The 18,045-nt window shown below is 33.5% G+C and overlaps 1 protein-coding gene across 3 annotated transcripts in view; it reads right to left on the reverse strand.

Annotated features, from left to right (window-relative positions):
* LOC124356857 (nidogen) overlaps positions 1 to 13,185 on the reverse strand; it is a 71,442-nt gene extending 58,257 nt beyond the window's left edge. The window contains exon 1 of one of the 3 annotated variants that reach the window (XM_046808119.1): positions 12,940 to 13,185. In XM_046808119.1, the coding sequence (XP_046664075.1) occupies positions 12,940 to 13,122 (183 nt within the window). In that variant the 5' untranslated portion in view covers positions 13,123 to 13,185. The remainder of the gene's footprint in view (positions 1 to 12,939) is intronic. The other 2 variants (XM_046808122.1, XM_046808120.1) reach the window with 2 other exon arrangements.
* Positions 13,186 to 18,045: the final 4,860 nt, after the last annotated feature.

The raw sequence follows: 18,045 nt of genomic DNA on the forward strand, positions 1-18,045 counted from the left end.
TCGAGTCCCGGTGGAGCAAGTACTTTTTGTGATTCAATGTTTATTGAAATATTATATATATATATATATATTATATATTATATATCTTAAGTTTTTGGAATATGGTAATTTTGGATTACGAGCATCAAGATCGGAGAAAATGCTAAAAACCTCTCATAAATTCCTAAATGAGGGTGATTACAATAAGATTTGTGTGTAATCTACCTAAAATTAATACCGACGGAGGCTCATACAGCCATCTACTATAACCAGCATTTCACATATAAACATTTACCTGAACAAAGAGTTGTATAGAAAATTTCACAATCAGTGTCTAATATAAGAATGAATACCGTTAGATAGTTAGAGAAAAATCTTCTACAATCAATGTTTCAAATTCTTGTATCAAAATTAATTCCGACTGGGAGCAATAGAACGATTTACCATACACAGTGTTTCAGATTCTAAAATAAAATGCCAAACTGGCAGTACTATTATAGTCTTTCACATTCTAATTTTTTTAGAGTTTTATAGCAAACTTTCGAAATCACTGTTTCAGACTCTTAATATAAATACCAACAAGAGATTATAAGGAATCTTCCACAATTTGTCTTTCAGTTTGTAAAATAAAATGTCATATCGATAAGAAGTGGTAGTGCAATCTTCCATAAACTGTGTTTCCGATTATATTATAAAATTAATGTCGACTAAGGGGATTTCAGTAACCTTCCATAATCACTGTTTCAGACTCTTAATATATAAATACCAACAAGAGATTATAAGGAATCTTCCACAATTTGTCTTTCAGTTTGTAAAATAAAATGTCATATCGATAAGAAGTGGTAGTGCAATCTTCCATAAACTGTGTTTGCGATTATATTATAAAATTAATGTCGACTAAGGGGATTGCAGTAACCTTCCATAATCACTGTTTCAGACTCTTAATATATAAATATCGACAAGAGATTATAAGGAATCTTCCACAATTTGTCTTTCAGTTTGTAAAATAAAATGTCATATCGATAAGAAGTTGTAGTGCAATCTTCCATAAACTGTGTTTCCGATTATATTATAAAAATTAATGTCGACAGAGGGGATTGCAGTAATCTTCCATAATCAGTGTTACAGATTCTAATATAAATATACCGTCTGAGAGGTAGAGAGCAATGGCATACAATCAGTGTACATTTGTATTACTGTAATGTAGCCAAACCCCAATTCATTTCAAATATTGCTTTAACCTACAAGGAATTTACAATTTATAACCAAATCGTGAAGGTAATCTAAATCTGATTATTTTCAGAAATGTTGGAATCACACATATGTTAATTTTGAAATCTAGTCATCCATTCGGTCTAAATATAAGATAAATCTCTATTCTTCTTTTATAAATGTAATTTATTTGGCAAAACTTACAAATATATATATATATATATATATATATATATATATATATATATAAATGTTTGTGTGTTTGTCCTTTATGGAATCGTGAACTAGTTGAACGATCATTATGAAAATTTGTATGTATATGTATTTTTTCCACGGAGAAGGTTTATATGCTATGCCCATTGATGTAACTCGCCACCAAGTGACGCTGCAAAAGATAATAGTCTTTAAAGCGCCTGTACATTATTAACTGCAATTACCTGACAGTTATGTATATTAAATAACCAAATACTATTTGAAGGCGCTAAGTTATGATGGGGAATTTCTCTTTAAGATACATTTCTGGTTGAACTTAGAGCTTGAGTGTTAGGCTACTTTATAATAAAGTAAAGGTACGTGTACAATAGCTATAAATATACAGACACTTTCTTGGTCGTGGCAACAAGGCAAACTCTACATCGCATCGGCGTTGGAAATCTAATTGACTCGTACCAGAAGTGCACATACACGGGCAAAGCTTACGTAGAGCGTGCGAAGCCGCGGGAATCAGCTAGTGTTCTACATAAAAGCTAAGGCAAATTTGGTGTTTATGATATTTATTAGTTATAATTATTAGTTATAACTATTCTTTGGAGTTTGACTAAGAAATTGCGTGCAAAGACGTCGGTAAGTGCTAATACCGGTATAAATTGAATTATAGACAAATTCATGCCAAAACATGAATATGAATGTTTTGAATATGAACCATCAATCTTCCACAATCAGTATTTCAAACTCTAATATTATAATTAATCATAGAAGATCATAGAGCAGTCTCTTACAATCAGTGCTCCGGATTCTAATATAAATATTTATACCAACAAAGAGATATAGAGAAACCTCTCACAATCATTGTGTTACATTTAATGTAAGTTTTGTTCTCTTATCATCTGAGGGTTATAAGCCAATGTACAATCAATGTTTCACATTCTAATACAAATGTTTATTTTCCTGCTATCAGAGAGTAATTGAGCAATTTCATCGGTCAAGATTTTACATTTTATTGGTAATTTTGTTCTCTTCAATATATATTTTACCACTATCGTCCAGGAAACAGAAGATGAGTCAGTGCTGGATCTTACATTTCCCTATGAAGCTAGGAGCGAGTAACATATGAAGGAATGTACGGGGAACAGACGATGAGTCAGTGCTGAGTACTACAATTCCTGATGGAGATAGGACCTAGCTAAAATTGAAGGAAAGAACGGGAAACAGAAGATGAGTCAGTGCTGAGTGCTACAGTTCTCGATTATGCTGGGACCGTGCCAAACCTGAAGGAATGCTCGGAAACAGAAGATGAGTCAGTGCTTAGTGCTACAGTTGCCGATGGAGCTAGTACTGAACAAAATATGAAGGAATATACGGGAAACAGAAGATGAGTCAGTGCCGAGTGCTACAGCTCCCGATCGAACTAGGACCGAGCCAAATCTGAAGGAATGCACTGGAAACAGACACGCATGGTATTCTTGAGGCAAGTGTGGTCCCGACAGTGACAACTTAGGGGGCAGAGCTAATACACGTCAAGACAATTAAAATAACGACACTGCTCGGTATTTTTACTCCTACTACAACGGTAGAGGGGCCGAGGCCGTCTCGGTCTTGTGCAGTGGATGGGTGGGTGCATCTCTCTACGCACTCGGCTGGTACAGGCCACGGGCCAATTACTTGTGGTCTTGCTACATGTACAGAAAGTACATTTTAAGCTACTCACAACACTATATTTTGGAATTTTAACTCCGCTTAATGTAGTGTAACCTATTTTTGGTTGGGCAATCTGAAGTAACAATTATTAAATAGCTAATAGGGATAGTAAATAGTTGTTTTGGACATTTTGTTGCCAGGCTACAACAATGGATGAAATTAAGTGGATTTTTTGCAGTATGTAATAATAATTGTATGTACATTATGACAAGGGAATAACGTGTTTCTTAATGTAACAATACTTATAAAAATGGAATATTTAAAAAATAATTAAGTTTATATTTGAAAAATTTTAATTTCTATAGATATACAATCATAGGTTACACGAAAACAAGGCATTCAACCGAGTTATATTTCATATACAAAATAAAAATTCATATTATTACTTTCAACTACTTACATGGCTATAACTCACCACGGATTGATGAAAGTTGTAAAATGTTGCTCTGTCTTGTTTTTAAAGAAAGCAACATAAACAGGTTTTGACTAGGAAATCTCACAAAACAAACGAGCCTAAAACTATAGCAATTTTTTACCTCACCTTCTCTTTCAGGTGTTTAATATAACTACTTTTTCACCATATTTTATTGACTGGAATACTGTAAACGTAGTAAAACAATGGTCCGTCCACTTGACTCGTAAACAATGAATGATCCATTCATTAAACTGATTGGCTTCTGTTTGTTGCTTGTTGCACACAAGCCCACAACATATCATTAGAACAGTACAGCTTTGTTAGGTACAACTAGGACTAATAAGCTCCTATTATTTTGCACCTACTATTTACAAACGATCAACGAAACTAATGTTTTGGAGTTAATTTGATTTTAAATGACGTTATTAAATATTATTTAATTATAAAACAAAGTACTAATACATATACATATCAATAGTCTACTTGTTTACTAATACACTTGTTAATAATGCAAGTGATAGAGTAAAGATGAACAATAATTAAATATTTAACTTAAAGCGATATTTTTCCATAACAACTACAAACTTTAAACAACATATTTGTGATATGTACAATGGAGTTAAGTAATATTTGGTTTTCCTGGCAACTAACAAACAGTTTGCTTATATTTCACAGTTTTAGTTATTCATTGTCATATAAAAATGGTGATTTTAATATAAAAAATACCTAAATAACCAGAATCAGAATCAATAAGTTTGAATTAATAGAACTTTTAAACTTTATTTATGTAAGTGTACTATTATGTTATGTAAGTATTTTACACAATCGAAGAACCATCCGCTCAAACAGTTGCCTAATAATTTGATCGATGCAATAATATTTTTATTTATTATTCTAAAATTTAGCTATTGCCAATCTTTGTATGCTACAGACCTGTAGTGAAAACGTAATCAATATTTTGTAGAATTCTTTCAGATTATCACTCTTCTGGTTTCCGATCTTCTCCAAAATGTCTAAAATAGTTTTTCCTTAACAACAAAATTAGTAAGATTCATGTACAATGTACATCCCTCAAGTCTGTTTGTAGATATTAAGCATAGTTTGAATTTTTACATTTGGAATTGACGACTGAGCCTCGTATTTTTGTAGGCGTTAGAATGTAAGTAATAGTTAACGGATGTACGACTTTTGACGAGACAGAAAATGAATGTATTTATATTAGCGGTTTATTTTATTCTGTACCTGCTGAACTAAGGGCTCTAAGTTGGTTCGATTGTGAAAACGGCTAGGTAGCCTCATCTGCGTTTCGAAATAAGTACAAGAAATGGGTTGTGTCACTGAAGTACTAAGAAACCTTTTGATGTATTTAAAAATAAAACCCCGCTTGCTACACAAAATATAGTTAGTGCAAAATTTGAATGAAACGCTGTAAAGTATGTTTAGATTCCACGAAACACCGGAGTGTCTGATCCAGTAATAGCCTAAATAACAAATAACTGACCCACAGAACTTCAATAAAATTGCACGCAGACTGTAAACAGTTTCCCGCCTAAAGACTAAACATAAACAAGCTGGTTGCACGGCTCAGTACATCAAACATAACCTATAACTAGAACCAGGTTTACAGCACAGCTGGGCCTCAGCAGAAAACAGACATGCCACACATGGTTTACAGTACAGAGGAACTGATAGTGTTGTTATCTTTGTATTGAATTGTAATAACCTTCAATCCGTTACTTATTTAGTCTGCTTGAGATCTCATTGCCTTCATCAATTACAGGTTCAAGGTCAACTTACTATTGTGATAACAAGGTCGACGCTGCTCTTTTAAATACTCTAACTGTGGATTACAGTGTTTTCCGCTACAAATAAGTTTTTATGCTTAACATTCCCAGCAAAATATAATGGTATATTTTACATGCATAGAGTAAGCTTAGTTGCAGTCATCGACTTGCATAGAGTTACTGAATGTTTAGTGTATACGTCTCATAACCTGTCGAATGATATCAGTTAAACGAACTCAAATCAGTTGTTAGAAAGTACAGAACAGTTATTTATTTTGTTCGTTTTCAGCTCACTAAACGGGCGTAGAAGCAATTAATATTTATTGAAATGCTAAGGAACGGAATATTACATTTTCAAAGTTATAAATTATCGCAGCAAAAAAAGATTTTGATGACAACAATGACCTCCTGAATTTCAAACATTGTGCTTACAGAACATTAATATAAATGTCCAAACTGAAAAGTTGTCCTTGGATATCTATAAAACGAATAAAAATGGAGATCCCTGATCTATCTAGTTTGTGGAAGCATTCTAAAGGAGTTTTTATTGCCCCTCCTGTAATGTTTAAGTATCGCAAATGAAGTGAGAGTTTTACTTTGAAATATTTGACTATTAAGCTACTAAGCTTCAGGAGAAATCCCTTAGAATTTTTGAATATGGCAAACTAGTATGTCCAATTGATGCAGACGTACTCCCAAAGTTTCATTTCTGGATATTTCGGAAATGAACAAAGGGGCAGGGAATTTCATACTTCCTTAGTATCTGTAAGCAGATTTCTAAAAATTAAGGGGGAGTCTTAAGAGGGCCCAAAGTACCCCTAGACCCTGCGATTATTCATGCGACCTAAACGGTTGGTCAGATGTAAGTTCAAGTGAAATCTCAAAACCATTCAAGATAATATTTCCCTATCCATTGCAAATTTTCCATCTCGAAACGGAAATGATCTAGAGATTGAAATCTTCCCAAGAAATCATTATCGGTTTCAGAAATGCTTGAAAACTTTTGGCATAAAAATAAGGATCACCATCAATTTATATTTGAGGCCTAGAGACGTATTCTAAAAAAAGGAAGGGGGAAGAATCACCAACTGCGAGCTCCTGTTACCATTTGCCCATTGCAGCATCCGAATGGGCGCTGTGAATGGGGCAGTTACATAAAGAGGCATTCTGAACGGCTAAGTTTGTTTAGGCGGAGGATAAATGTTTACTCTGAAAACACTTAATTCCCCAGTGTTTGTAAATATACAGATCCTTGTTTCTGTTGGTGTTAAAAATACCCGGCGTCGCGCCCGGTCGCGTCAGTTATATTGTTGGGAACCACGAGCGTTGCCCTCATAGCGGGAGGGAGGATTTAATATATTTAATAAATTATAAACCCTCTTATTTATTATTAAGTACTACCTGCTTTAAAAACGGCTTGTTACAATATATCTATATATCTGTACACCTTTTTATCAGATGAAGAATACTTGACTAGCTTTTTTCAATCAATTTGTTTCTACTTTTAAAAGATAATGGAGTTACACATTTAAATTTCTCATATATATATCTATTCCCAACACGTCTAATCCATTTTAATTTAAAGGAATATGACATCTTTTCGATTTACTACACCTATAATGTTCACTGACAAATTAATGATACAATTCTATACCTCAGTGGGCACAGCGCTATGATTAACGAGGACAATGGCTGTAATTCCGTCCCGACCAATTTATACTCAAACAATATTTTATTTTTTTCCTAAACAACACTGAACAGTCTTGTTTACCCCATAGTTGTTGTTGATCCATCGGAAGGTATTTAGGACAGGCCACCTATAACCGAGACGTGTTACAAAAGTGTATGTCTAAATATAAAGTAGTAAAATAGTTTGAAATTTAAGAATTGCTCTAGGTGGGATAGCTTGGATGGTCGATGGTACAGTCAACTCGATATAACACGGTCAACTCGGTACCATACTGTTCAATATTTATAATGGTTAAGATTTTCTACATTTAAAAATGGCTGTAACTGTAAATAAATGGTTCATATATATGATAGAATTTACACAACGATATTTCGAGATTACAATCATTAAAACACTTCAACCTGTTAATAAAAGTTATGATGAAAGTCATACAAGTTATTTGTTTAATATTTTCAACTTATTATGATCCGCTCTTTTGTTTCGCACATAAATAGAAAAAAGGATTCCCTAGCCTTTTTTACTTTTCAATAGTTGTAAAAACACAATAAAAATTAGCTGTTGTTTTCAAACACGTTTTGTAGGAATGTGAATAAATGTGAAACACGTGATGTACAGAACGAAACTGACGGAACTCTGTCACGAAGCAAGTTTTACTTCATTGGACAATCTGGATCATTGGCTCAATCTAAAAGAAACACGAATCCAAACGTAGATCCTTATGGGCATATTCGGAAGGTCTATATTAAAGTATAAAGTATGAGTAAAATAAGAAGGAATATGTTATGACATAGATAACAATAGATCACTGTATCATGTGGTCCCCGATTTTAGAATCATGCAGTAGTTCGTCCAGTTCAACTGTATTTTGCAGCTTTGGAAATATTAAGATAAATGCAGTCGTTCCACTTCGGATTTCTTTGCTTGAGCAAAAGTAAAACAATATGGCTGCGAACAAAGTTTATACTGTCTTTGGAGCAAAACGCAGTAAATAAAACGCAGAAGGTGGTGGTTACAGGCCCAACATCTGCCGGGAGAGGAAGGTCATAAAACGCGAAGCGTGGCCATATACTGATGTGTTCCGTTTAAACTATAAATATTGAATACTGGGCAGTCAAAGTTTTATTTTACTGACGTGACCGTCTGATTACCGAATATTAATATCAAAACAACTAGTCCAGAACCAGAGAGCCAATTCTCATTGTATAAAAATGCAACTTATGCAGTGTTTCGTGAAATTGATGGAGGAGATGAACGTCTTAGTAAAAAATCTTAGGGGGATATTAATGTAAAGTTTAGAAATATCAACCAGTTATTTCTCTTTTAACATATTTTTTTAGACTTGAGGCATTTAAAAGCAACTGTCTGACACGTAAATAAAGGTTAAACCAACGGTAGCCAACCAAATAAAGATATAGTCTGCTCTTTGACTGAAAATGGCAAGTTTCTGTCTCTTTATCCGTTGGCTGAATGTTATTTACAAATCTGATGATTAGTTTTCAGTGAGTCAAATCATCTGGGACAAAAATTATTATTCCTAAACCTATATTTAGTACTTTTACTACCACTCAATTTTGATTCAAAATAAAATTTATGCGGCTGACCATAGATTTATTTCCAAGAGGAAAGTCCTCTATCGATTTTTTGGAAAAATGTTTGTTGTGTACAAAGCGTTACCTGGCTCTCGGTTATTAGACTCCTAGCTTTGTAACTAATACAATTAAAGCTTCTGTTCTAGACTACATAAATATAGCTCTCAGCTCATATACGCCTAGTTTTGATTGTAACTAATACAGTTAAAGCTTCTATTCTTGACTACATACATATAGGTCTCGGCCTATATATGTATTCCTAGTTTTGATTGTAATTAACAAAATCAAAGCTTCTTTTCTAGACTACATAATATAGCTATTGAGTCACAGACTCCTAACTTTGATTGTAATTAATACAATAAAATTCAAACTTATGTTCTTTACATAAATAAAGCTGGACTTCATAAGTATAGCTCTCGGCTTATGAAATCCTAGCTCTGATTGTAACTAATACAATAAATAAATCTGTTCTAGACTACATCACAATAAACCAATGATTGGATACAATGTTCAAATAAAATGACCTTGCAATAAATGTTTATATAATTCACCTTTTGTAAAGTACGTAGTATTATTAACATAAGTCACTAATTGGTAATTTTTAATTTTCTAATTAAGAAAAATATTGCCCATTGACAAAGGAGATAAGCGTATCAGTTTGTATACCATATTTTCGATACAAAATATGCATATAAAATAAAATGTGGCATATGGATTTTTTTATAATACAAAAGCACAAATATATACATTTTTTAATTACATTTATGGTCATATCCATACATACATACTCATATCTTACACATATCTTATTATATTATCATACTCGCGCTCTTATTTTAAGCGGATTTAAAGCAAGAATTTGCCTTGAATATAGAGGACATGCAAGATTTTGGAAGCATCCGATTTAATGGAGACTGCGACAAACATAGTAAACATACTTGTGTTAATTTTTATTCCGCTCTTTTGTTTTGTTAATGATTATCATAAAAACTCTGACATTCACATTTTGTAATAGGATGAGCTTGTTAACCGTTATATATGCTGTTTATGAAACTGTAAATATCAATTACATATTTTTAAATCATGCTGAATTTCAAAATTATAAAGTGGAAAATAGAATTCCGGAAGTAGAGAGGGAGAAATAACCTATTTTTTCATTCTAAAGTGATAAAAATGGCTGCAATTGATTTATACAATCAAAAGCAAGTAGAAACTAAAATGGGCGTTCTTAAAATTGTATTTTGTTTCATAAAACCATTACCTTGCTCCCATAATAGTATTTACTGGTTAATACTATTGGTTAATGACTTTATTTCTAATATAAAATAGTCATTATGAAGTATAAAATCGTTGTTGTGTCGTTCCGCCATGTTTTCTGTTGTCATCTACAGATGCACGCGTTGGCGCGCGAATGTGTCCTAGATTCTGTTTTGGCTCCCCTTGTTTCTAATAATAGAGACATATTCAAATGTATCAGATGCAAGAACGAATTTTACTCTATTTGTATTTCTGGATAAAAATAAAAAGCTTTCTGTTGTGATGTGCGGTACATACGTTATAATTCTCATAAGTAACGCGAGCAGAAGCGATTGCTATTCTAAAAAAACTTAGCGTTACAATGGAACTGTCGAAGCTTATTTATATTCTCGGCTCAATGTTTGTATTCATATACATATATATATATATATGAGAGAAAGAGTGAGAGGGGGAGGGTCTGTGTGTTCTTATTATATACTCGTACGTCCTTTTCAGTGTCTATTTGCTTCTGCTTGTGTAATAATTATAGCCATTTTTGAAGAGAAATCTAGGCCACTTCTTCCTACACTCATTTTATTTTACAATTTTAATATTGAAATGAAACATGGTTTTGATAAATACGGTAGTTGAGATTCACCGTTTCGTAATCAAAATAAACTGTAATAAAATATTTAGTTAACATTATAATGAAACATTCATTTGCGAACATTTAAGTTTTCTTATGATAATAATAAGCTCATTAGAAATTTTCTTGGAAAATATCAATATAGCCTTAGAAACGTAATATATTTCCAAGGCCCGTAGGCACATCTTCAATTTGATTATGTTTGTTTTTAAATATAATAATGGTATTTTTGTCAATTAAAAAACATTGATTTATGAAATGTAGTTTAGATTTATTTTAGCCATAAAACTGTAAATATTCACCTAAATAGTCTTATTTAACTTAAATTCATTAAGAAAAAAAAAAAAAAATAGAATGAATAATAATAATTTCTTTCGTATTATCTATTCACTGTAAATATATGAAAAGACGATTAAAAATCTTCATTTCGGTCTAACCGTCATTACGATACAACAAATTGAATAAAATTAAAAAAAACCAACATCAACACAGAAAAATATAAATACATAAAAAGGGCCAGTTTGATTAGACATGTTAAACGTGAGATTTTAAGAGCAAACCTTTGATGACCTTAGAATAGGATCACACCATTAAAAAGTTTTAATTGTTACGATGGGATCTGCTCCATGGTTCCTAGACTGTCGAACTTGAATTTTGAGATGTTTTTGATAAGTGTAACTGAATATGTACCTTCCAAATTGTAATTATGTTTTAGATCGTGTGCTAATATAGGTTGCTGTTTCTTTTGTGTTTGTATGCATACCTATACTTGTAAGTGTATACAATTTTATTGTATTACCTTAGAGAATCAGATTCGGGTCCCGTTGAAGCAAATACTTCTTTTAAATATAGATATTTTGTACACGTATTCATAAATACACCTCAACATGCCACCGGTAAAACTTATATACAAATCCGGTTAAAGCTGAGAATGTACAAAAAAATCTTGTCCATCAGGAGCTTCATAAAAATTTCATTTTTACTCCTATTTATCTGTATATTTTTAAGAAGTACAAACCCAATGAAAGAATTACTACACCTACCTCAGAAAATAAAGTAAGTATAACATTACTGTTAGTTTTCAAATTTATTCAAAAAAGTAGCTTCTCCGACAGACACGAGTTAACGTGTGCGTTTTCGGTAGCAGATGCTTGTTAGTACAGTCTACATAATAAATACTCATGTACATGCTAGTACTTCTTAGATGTATTGATGTAGATTTAGATTATTGCTATACTTAGAATGAAATCGTTCAATCATGCCATGTTAGTGTGAAATTCCTCAGTGAAGGTCAGGATGGGGTCCATGTCATTAGAGGCAGTGGCAGAGCGAGACCGTGCAGGTGAGAGGCAGACACCTGTTGTAGGTGCGAGAGAGATAAAGAGAGAGAGAACATCACAATGGGAAGATCCCACCACTTTTAAAGGTTTCATTTGAAACAGTTGCCGCCTTTGAGAGTTCCAATTGTGTAGGTTATATTGCTTTTATGACAAAGACATTCTTTTGTGTATTGAGTGTGCCCTTTCGCGCTTGAAGTTTTTTAAGCGTCTCTGTTTTTGAAAAAGGATCAGTATAAACGTATTGTAATAAATTGTTGTTTATCTCTGAAATCCCTTCTTAGAGATAGACTGTTTTTAAACACGATAATAAGTTGTCCAAAGCTGTCTATTTCCGTTTCAAATGATATTCGAAGTTCACATTACATGAAGTCAGATTCAAGTAAAAAGTTAAACAATCATAGCTTTTGAATCTTGGAATTTGCATTTGCATTAAGACATCAAGGATTCCTAAAAAACTAAATAAAGTGAGTACCTGTGTCATTGTTATTATTTTTTTACTGCAGTGATTGACCTTTATTGATACAATGACGCACCGCACAAAAACCGTGTACTGACCACAATAATGTGAGCCTGGAATGTTTTGATAAACCTGAAACGTAGTCCTTCACGGTACTGTGTAGACTACCCGTAGGTTAAATAGCAATTGTGAAATAATATCACAGAAAAAAACATTGTAATGCACAATTTTATCAGTTAAAAATTTAGATTCAATAACATAAAGTAAAATAAGGCTTGCGTTAAAGTGAACTTGTATCAATTGGTTTACCAGTTTGAACATTGTCTTATTTTCCATACAGTTTTATAGAGCGGCAGTAATGTAAAAGCTATATTACATTAGAACATGTAAACGTTTGAACATGTGCCTTCATATAGACATTACAGCACCCGGTACGGGTTGGAAGTGGGAATGCAACAAAACAAGAATAACATAAACACTTTTATATGGTAAGATTTTGCAGAAAGAAGCTACAGAATTAATTCACATTGATTTATGACATCATATTTTTGAGTTATGCACGATTAAAATACGTGACAGATTAGAGTGAAACCCGTGATGAAGATATGAAATAATCACCAAAACGTAAATACTAACTCAACGAAATTTTTATAACAAGTACTTATAATACTTACAAAAATCGAGTTATAGGTCTCCCCAAAAAATTTTATCGGCACCGCCAAGGGAATCTCCGAGCTGGAGATGTCATTCTGAGGAGGGAGCTGTGAATCATAGGCGGGTCCGTAAGCGTAGAAGTCTAGAGCCAGAGCCGCCCCGGCGTACAGCACGACACACAGAGTCACGCGAAGAGCGGTCATCTCACAAGTAGCCGTCGGCTTGCACTGGCAGCGGCAGCGGCAGCTCTTGCAGTCGGCAGGCTCCCGGCAGTGTTGCCACTTCTCACTCCGGCAGCGCTCGTATTTTGGGGCGGCAAACGGCCAAAAGTGAAAAATTAATAATAGGCGCCGTGCCGCGCTGCACTGTCACAGTCCGAGTCCGGACACTTGGCCTCGCTCGTCCCGGACTCCATCTGTCATCCCATTGTTGAGTAACAATTAGACAATCGTCGTGGACGTTATAATTACACGGATGGTCCAGCGATGACGTCACGTGTTGTGGAGTTAACAACCTCTGTGCTGGGACTCTTCCAACTCCGACCGCCTCGGTCGTGTTGTCGTGTCAGTCAATATTGACTTGTTTGGTCGTTCAACACGATTAGTCCAATCTGACACTCCTTCCTTTCTTGATCTGTTTGTTTACTGACCCTACAGTGATTGTAGTAGACGTCGGTACCGTTCAATGAGTCACGTGTGGTGTGGTAAACGTCTAGCTTCTTGAAAGTATTTGTCTAGAGTAACAGTAACATGATTATGCGTTCTACAAACTAAACTTAGGATTACTACTGTGGAAAGTGTCAGGTTCGTTTTTTACACCACAAATTGGTTATGATTTTGTCTAACACTGTGTAAAAAACTGTGTAATAATTGTATTGCATTTTCTTAAAACAAATATCAAGATTAAATAGGCTATAATAGTAATATGACGTAATGAATGAAATGGCAGTAAGATAGCACATTTATAAACGTGCATATAGTATTCGTGCCAATAATTGTAATGCATTTTCTTAAAACGAATATCAAGATTAAATAGGCTGTAATAATAATATGACGTAATGAATGAAATGGCAGTAAGATAGCACATTTATGAACGTGCATATAGTATTCGTGCCAACAGATAATAATAAAAATTCAAAACCCATATCAAAGGTTTACGCCATTTCACAAAAAAGGGGAATAAACCGTAACATATTCACATTGTGTTCAATAAGTAAAAGTTGAACAAACAAATAAATAACGTATGGAATTGTCGACTTCGTTGAGAAAGTTTTCGCAGGACATAAACGGTCAAAACTAAATCATTTCTTTCAAAGTTCTGTTCCGTAAACACATTTAAATGATTGTTATTTTCCCACAGCGCCGTCGTTACAAAAGTTGGAGTCAGTTGTTGTTTCTCCGGCTGCCGACTTTTATTGCGAATGAGCTTTTCACTTTTACGTAAATGCCAGACTTCGTGGAAGGAGTTGCCGAATGTGTTTCAAGAGAGTGTAGGGATATTGATGTATCGAGGAAGACTTTGGATTTTTGTAAAATATTATGTAATTTGGATACTGTCAAATATGAACCGCAGGCTTTTTTTATAATTCCGCAACCTCTAAACAAAACCCAGAATTATCAGTCATTCTCATACATTAATCCTAGAAATTCTACAAAATTGGAGAACTTAGTAATTTTACAATGTTTATGACCATTGACTGATTAGTTAAAAAAATTATTTTTACTAAAGAAATCAACAAAGAAACCTATTTAAAGTAAGCAGCGAAGTTACAGTTACTGACCCAACTCCTTTGTCTTGCGTTTTATACTTGTTATGAGTAATTTAAGTTTAGTAGCAATCAATTTAAACACATCAATATATAAACTGGAGTTTGATCATGTCGGAACGGCGCATAAAATCTCATTAATAGTTCAATTTATAATAATTAAATTCTATGCATGGTTTTTAGGTTAAAAACTTGTTGGGTTAAAAATTAACGTTTATGACATTTGTTGCCTCATCAAGGAAATTACGTAGGAGAAACAATCAAAATCTCAAATAAAATATCAACTTGGGGTATCACCAGCTTATTTGCCGTCCCTTATACACGGAGAAGAGTATAAAATACTAGATCGTCTGTTAACTGTATAATTCTCTAAAAAAACTGGAATAAATTTAACTCATTTAATGCAAATGCTAAAAAGACGAATGAAATATTTAAAACGTGGTTGCTTCCTAAACAAACTGATGGCAGTGTAAAACTTTTAGATTTAGATTTAGAGTCAAAACATTTTAAACTATCGTAAAATTTCTACAGTTTTATTTTATTGGCTTTCAAAACCAAAATTTGTGGGTGAAGCAGAATGGAACAGAACATTTAAAAACATCGGCTTTTACAAGTGCTTATAGAAGCATACTGTAACATAAGAAACCAAAAAACGATGGTTTTGGGACACGTATGTAGCCTACTTCAGAGGTTCAAGAATACATCAAACTAAATACCAAGTTGTTCTTGGATTTATTGCAATATACGTATTTGTTATTTGTACTTATAGACAGTGGCGTAGCTACCTTGGGTGGCACCCGGTGCGGAAGTTGGTGGTGTCACCCCATCGAAAGTAAAAAGTAATACATTTTATGTGATAAAGGTCATGGATCATTTATTATTTATAATATTGAAGAAAAAACAAAACAATAATAACTAAGACAGAAAAGGAATTGTTATACAATTAAAATTTCTTCTTTATAGCTTTGACAGCTGCAAACTCATCGAATAACTTCATCGAAATTTATATTTTGTATTGCCTTGTGTTCGATGGCTAATATACCAAGATATCTAAGCCGAGATTGGGTCATTGTTACCAAAAAATAGTGTTTTATTAATTTTAATCTACTGAAACTCCTTTCACATGAAGCTACGGACACGCAAACCGTCATGAACAATTTCAGTGCAATCATAAGATTTGGAAGAGATTCTGTAAAATCCCATTCTGCAATAAACTATAAAAAATCTAGAGAAACCCAATCTTCTTTCACTATAGAATAATACACGTTTATCAGTTCACGCCAACTAAACACAACACACTTTACGAAACAAATTAGAAATGTTGCAACTGAAACTTCAAAGATCGCGAGTATATAGGACGGGGAATCCCCCACGACAACGTCAGGCTCTTTTGCGGGATTCCCCGAAAAAGAAATTTTTGTGCTAGTGATTTATTTTTGTTTGTTTTTACATTGTTCTTAAAGTTCAGAGACCGATTGGGTGTCACCCCAAAAAAGGTGACACCCGGTGCGGCCCCCCCTTTGCTACGCCACTGCTTATAGATACGATAATGTAAGAAACAAATATTTGAACCGTTTAAAATAAAAGTTTACGTTTGATAAACACTTAATACTGTTGTTGAATGAATAGTAAGAACAGGTATGACGTAATATTGTCTTACCACAAGTTACTACCACACATTATTTTCAAAACATCATTGTGTCTGATGTTTTGAGTCTGATGGATAGGTGACAGTTGCGGATAGTGGCAATTACGGACATGATGGGGGTTATAAGAAGGGTATCAGGTATTTGATCCGGGAAGCCGCAAGGTACACTAGGGAACACATTCACACGAGCTCCTCCCGTTTGTGTTCAATGGGGTGATCGTGACAGGCGGAGAGAAAAAGTGGGGATGGAGGGGCCCCTCCCGCCAACTAGAGATAGCCCGCGTATTAGAATAGTGGAATAAGCAGTCCGCGCGTTCTCGCTCTGTACTCCTCTGAATTTAATAGAGCCTGGTGGTGTAATATGTATATGTATGTATATGTATAAATGTAATATATATATTACATTTTCAAAGCTGGATGCTGCAGGATGCAGCGCAATTAAATTTATTTCATTGAACCGTGATTTTACAACGTAATTAATGGCAGGCAATTACTCTTGTCTACATACAAATAAAACCAATACAACGGAGTATCGAAATACCAAAAAAGACGTAAGGAAGTCTAATGTAACAAAAGTAACTTCGTTACATTCAGTGGCCGTAGCTATAAAAAACATTCGAGGGTGGATTAAACATCCAGGAGGATTAAAAAGAGCCCTACTTAGCATAGTAGTTAAAGAATTTATCTTCAGGGTCTCCAAACACAAAATCAACAATTATGTTGAGTTTTTTAATTGCATCTTTCGTATTAAAATGTAAACCAATAAAAATTGTTTCGTAACATTATATTTGGTTCATTGCATTTTCCAACTGCCTTAATCAAATAAATATAATTTGTAGGTTACATTACTATTAGTTAGAAATTATTCGATAATTTCCATGTACTATAGATCAGATCAGCATTATAATCGCGTACGCCAGACGACACAAAAATGACACTTATCAGGCTTGGTCGAAGTTGCATGCACAATTTCAAGTCTATAGCTTATTTCTCATTCTCTATATATCCAACAAACAGACAGAGAAATATATTGCTATTGCTATAAGTTAAAACTTGATCGTAATAATTTTGAGGTTATTAAAATATGAATACTTAACAAAGTGTTTCAAAATACTAAAGTTCTCAAAAGAAAATACGATAAGATATCAAAGGACATGCCACAGAAAGGAGATATGAGTCAACCAATACTGCAACCCTGCACCTGGCGTAGAAACGCTGGCTTGACTTATCACTAGTTTTATCATATATATATATATATTTAAACTAAATAATTTGAAGTGTTTCTCATTAAATGTAATGTTAATCTACGGCCAATAACTTCCAAAGGTAAGTTGGAGAAATTGATTTTGTAATGGGTACTGTTAAAGATGAAATTGCTTTCAGATTAAAACGTATAAATACCAGAGTTTTTAAATAACCACAGAGTAACCACTAGAGTTACAATAACAGGAACCACATTTTCATTTTAGCTGGTTTATTTTTGTAGTTTAGGCATATAGCTGGGATGGACATATAGGCTTAAATGGCTATAGCCAATTTCAGCAAATTTCAGGGAGCGAAAACATTTTACAGAGAAATGTATATCATGTTTGTGGAATAGTTGATTTTAGTAAATTATGGAATGATATTAATAATCTATAGACAAATTTTGAATCTACAAAAATTACTAACAAAATTTATCTTAAATTTAGTCCAAATAGAGGGGTGTTGGGG

Source organism: Homalodisca vitripennis, chromosome 3, assembly GCF_021130785.1.
Source record: "Homalodisca vitripennis isolate AUS2020 chromosome 3, UT_GWSS_2.1, whole genome shotgun sequence".
Lineage (NCBI taxonomy): Eukaryota > Metazoa > Arthropoda > Insecta > Hemiptera > Cicadellidae > Homalodisca > Homalodisca vitripennis.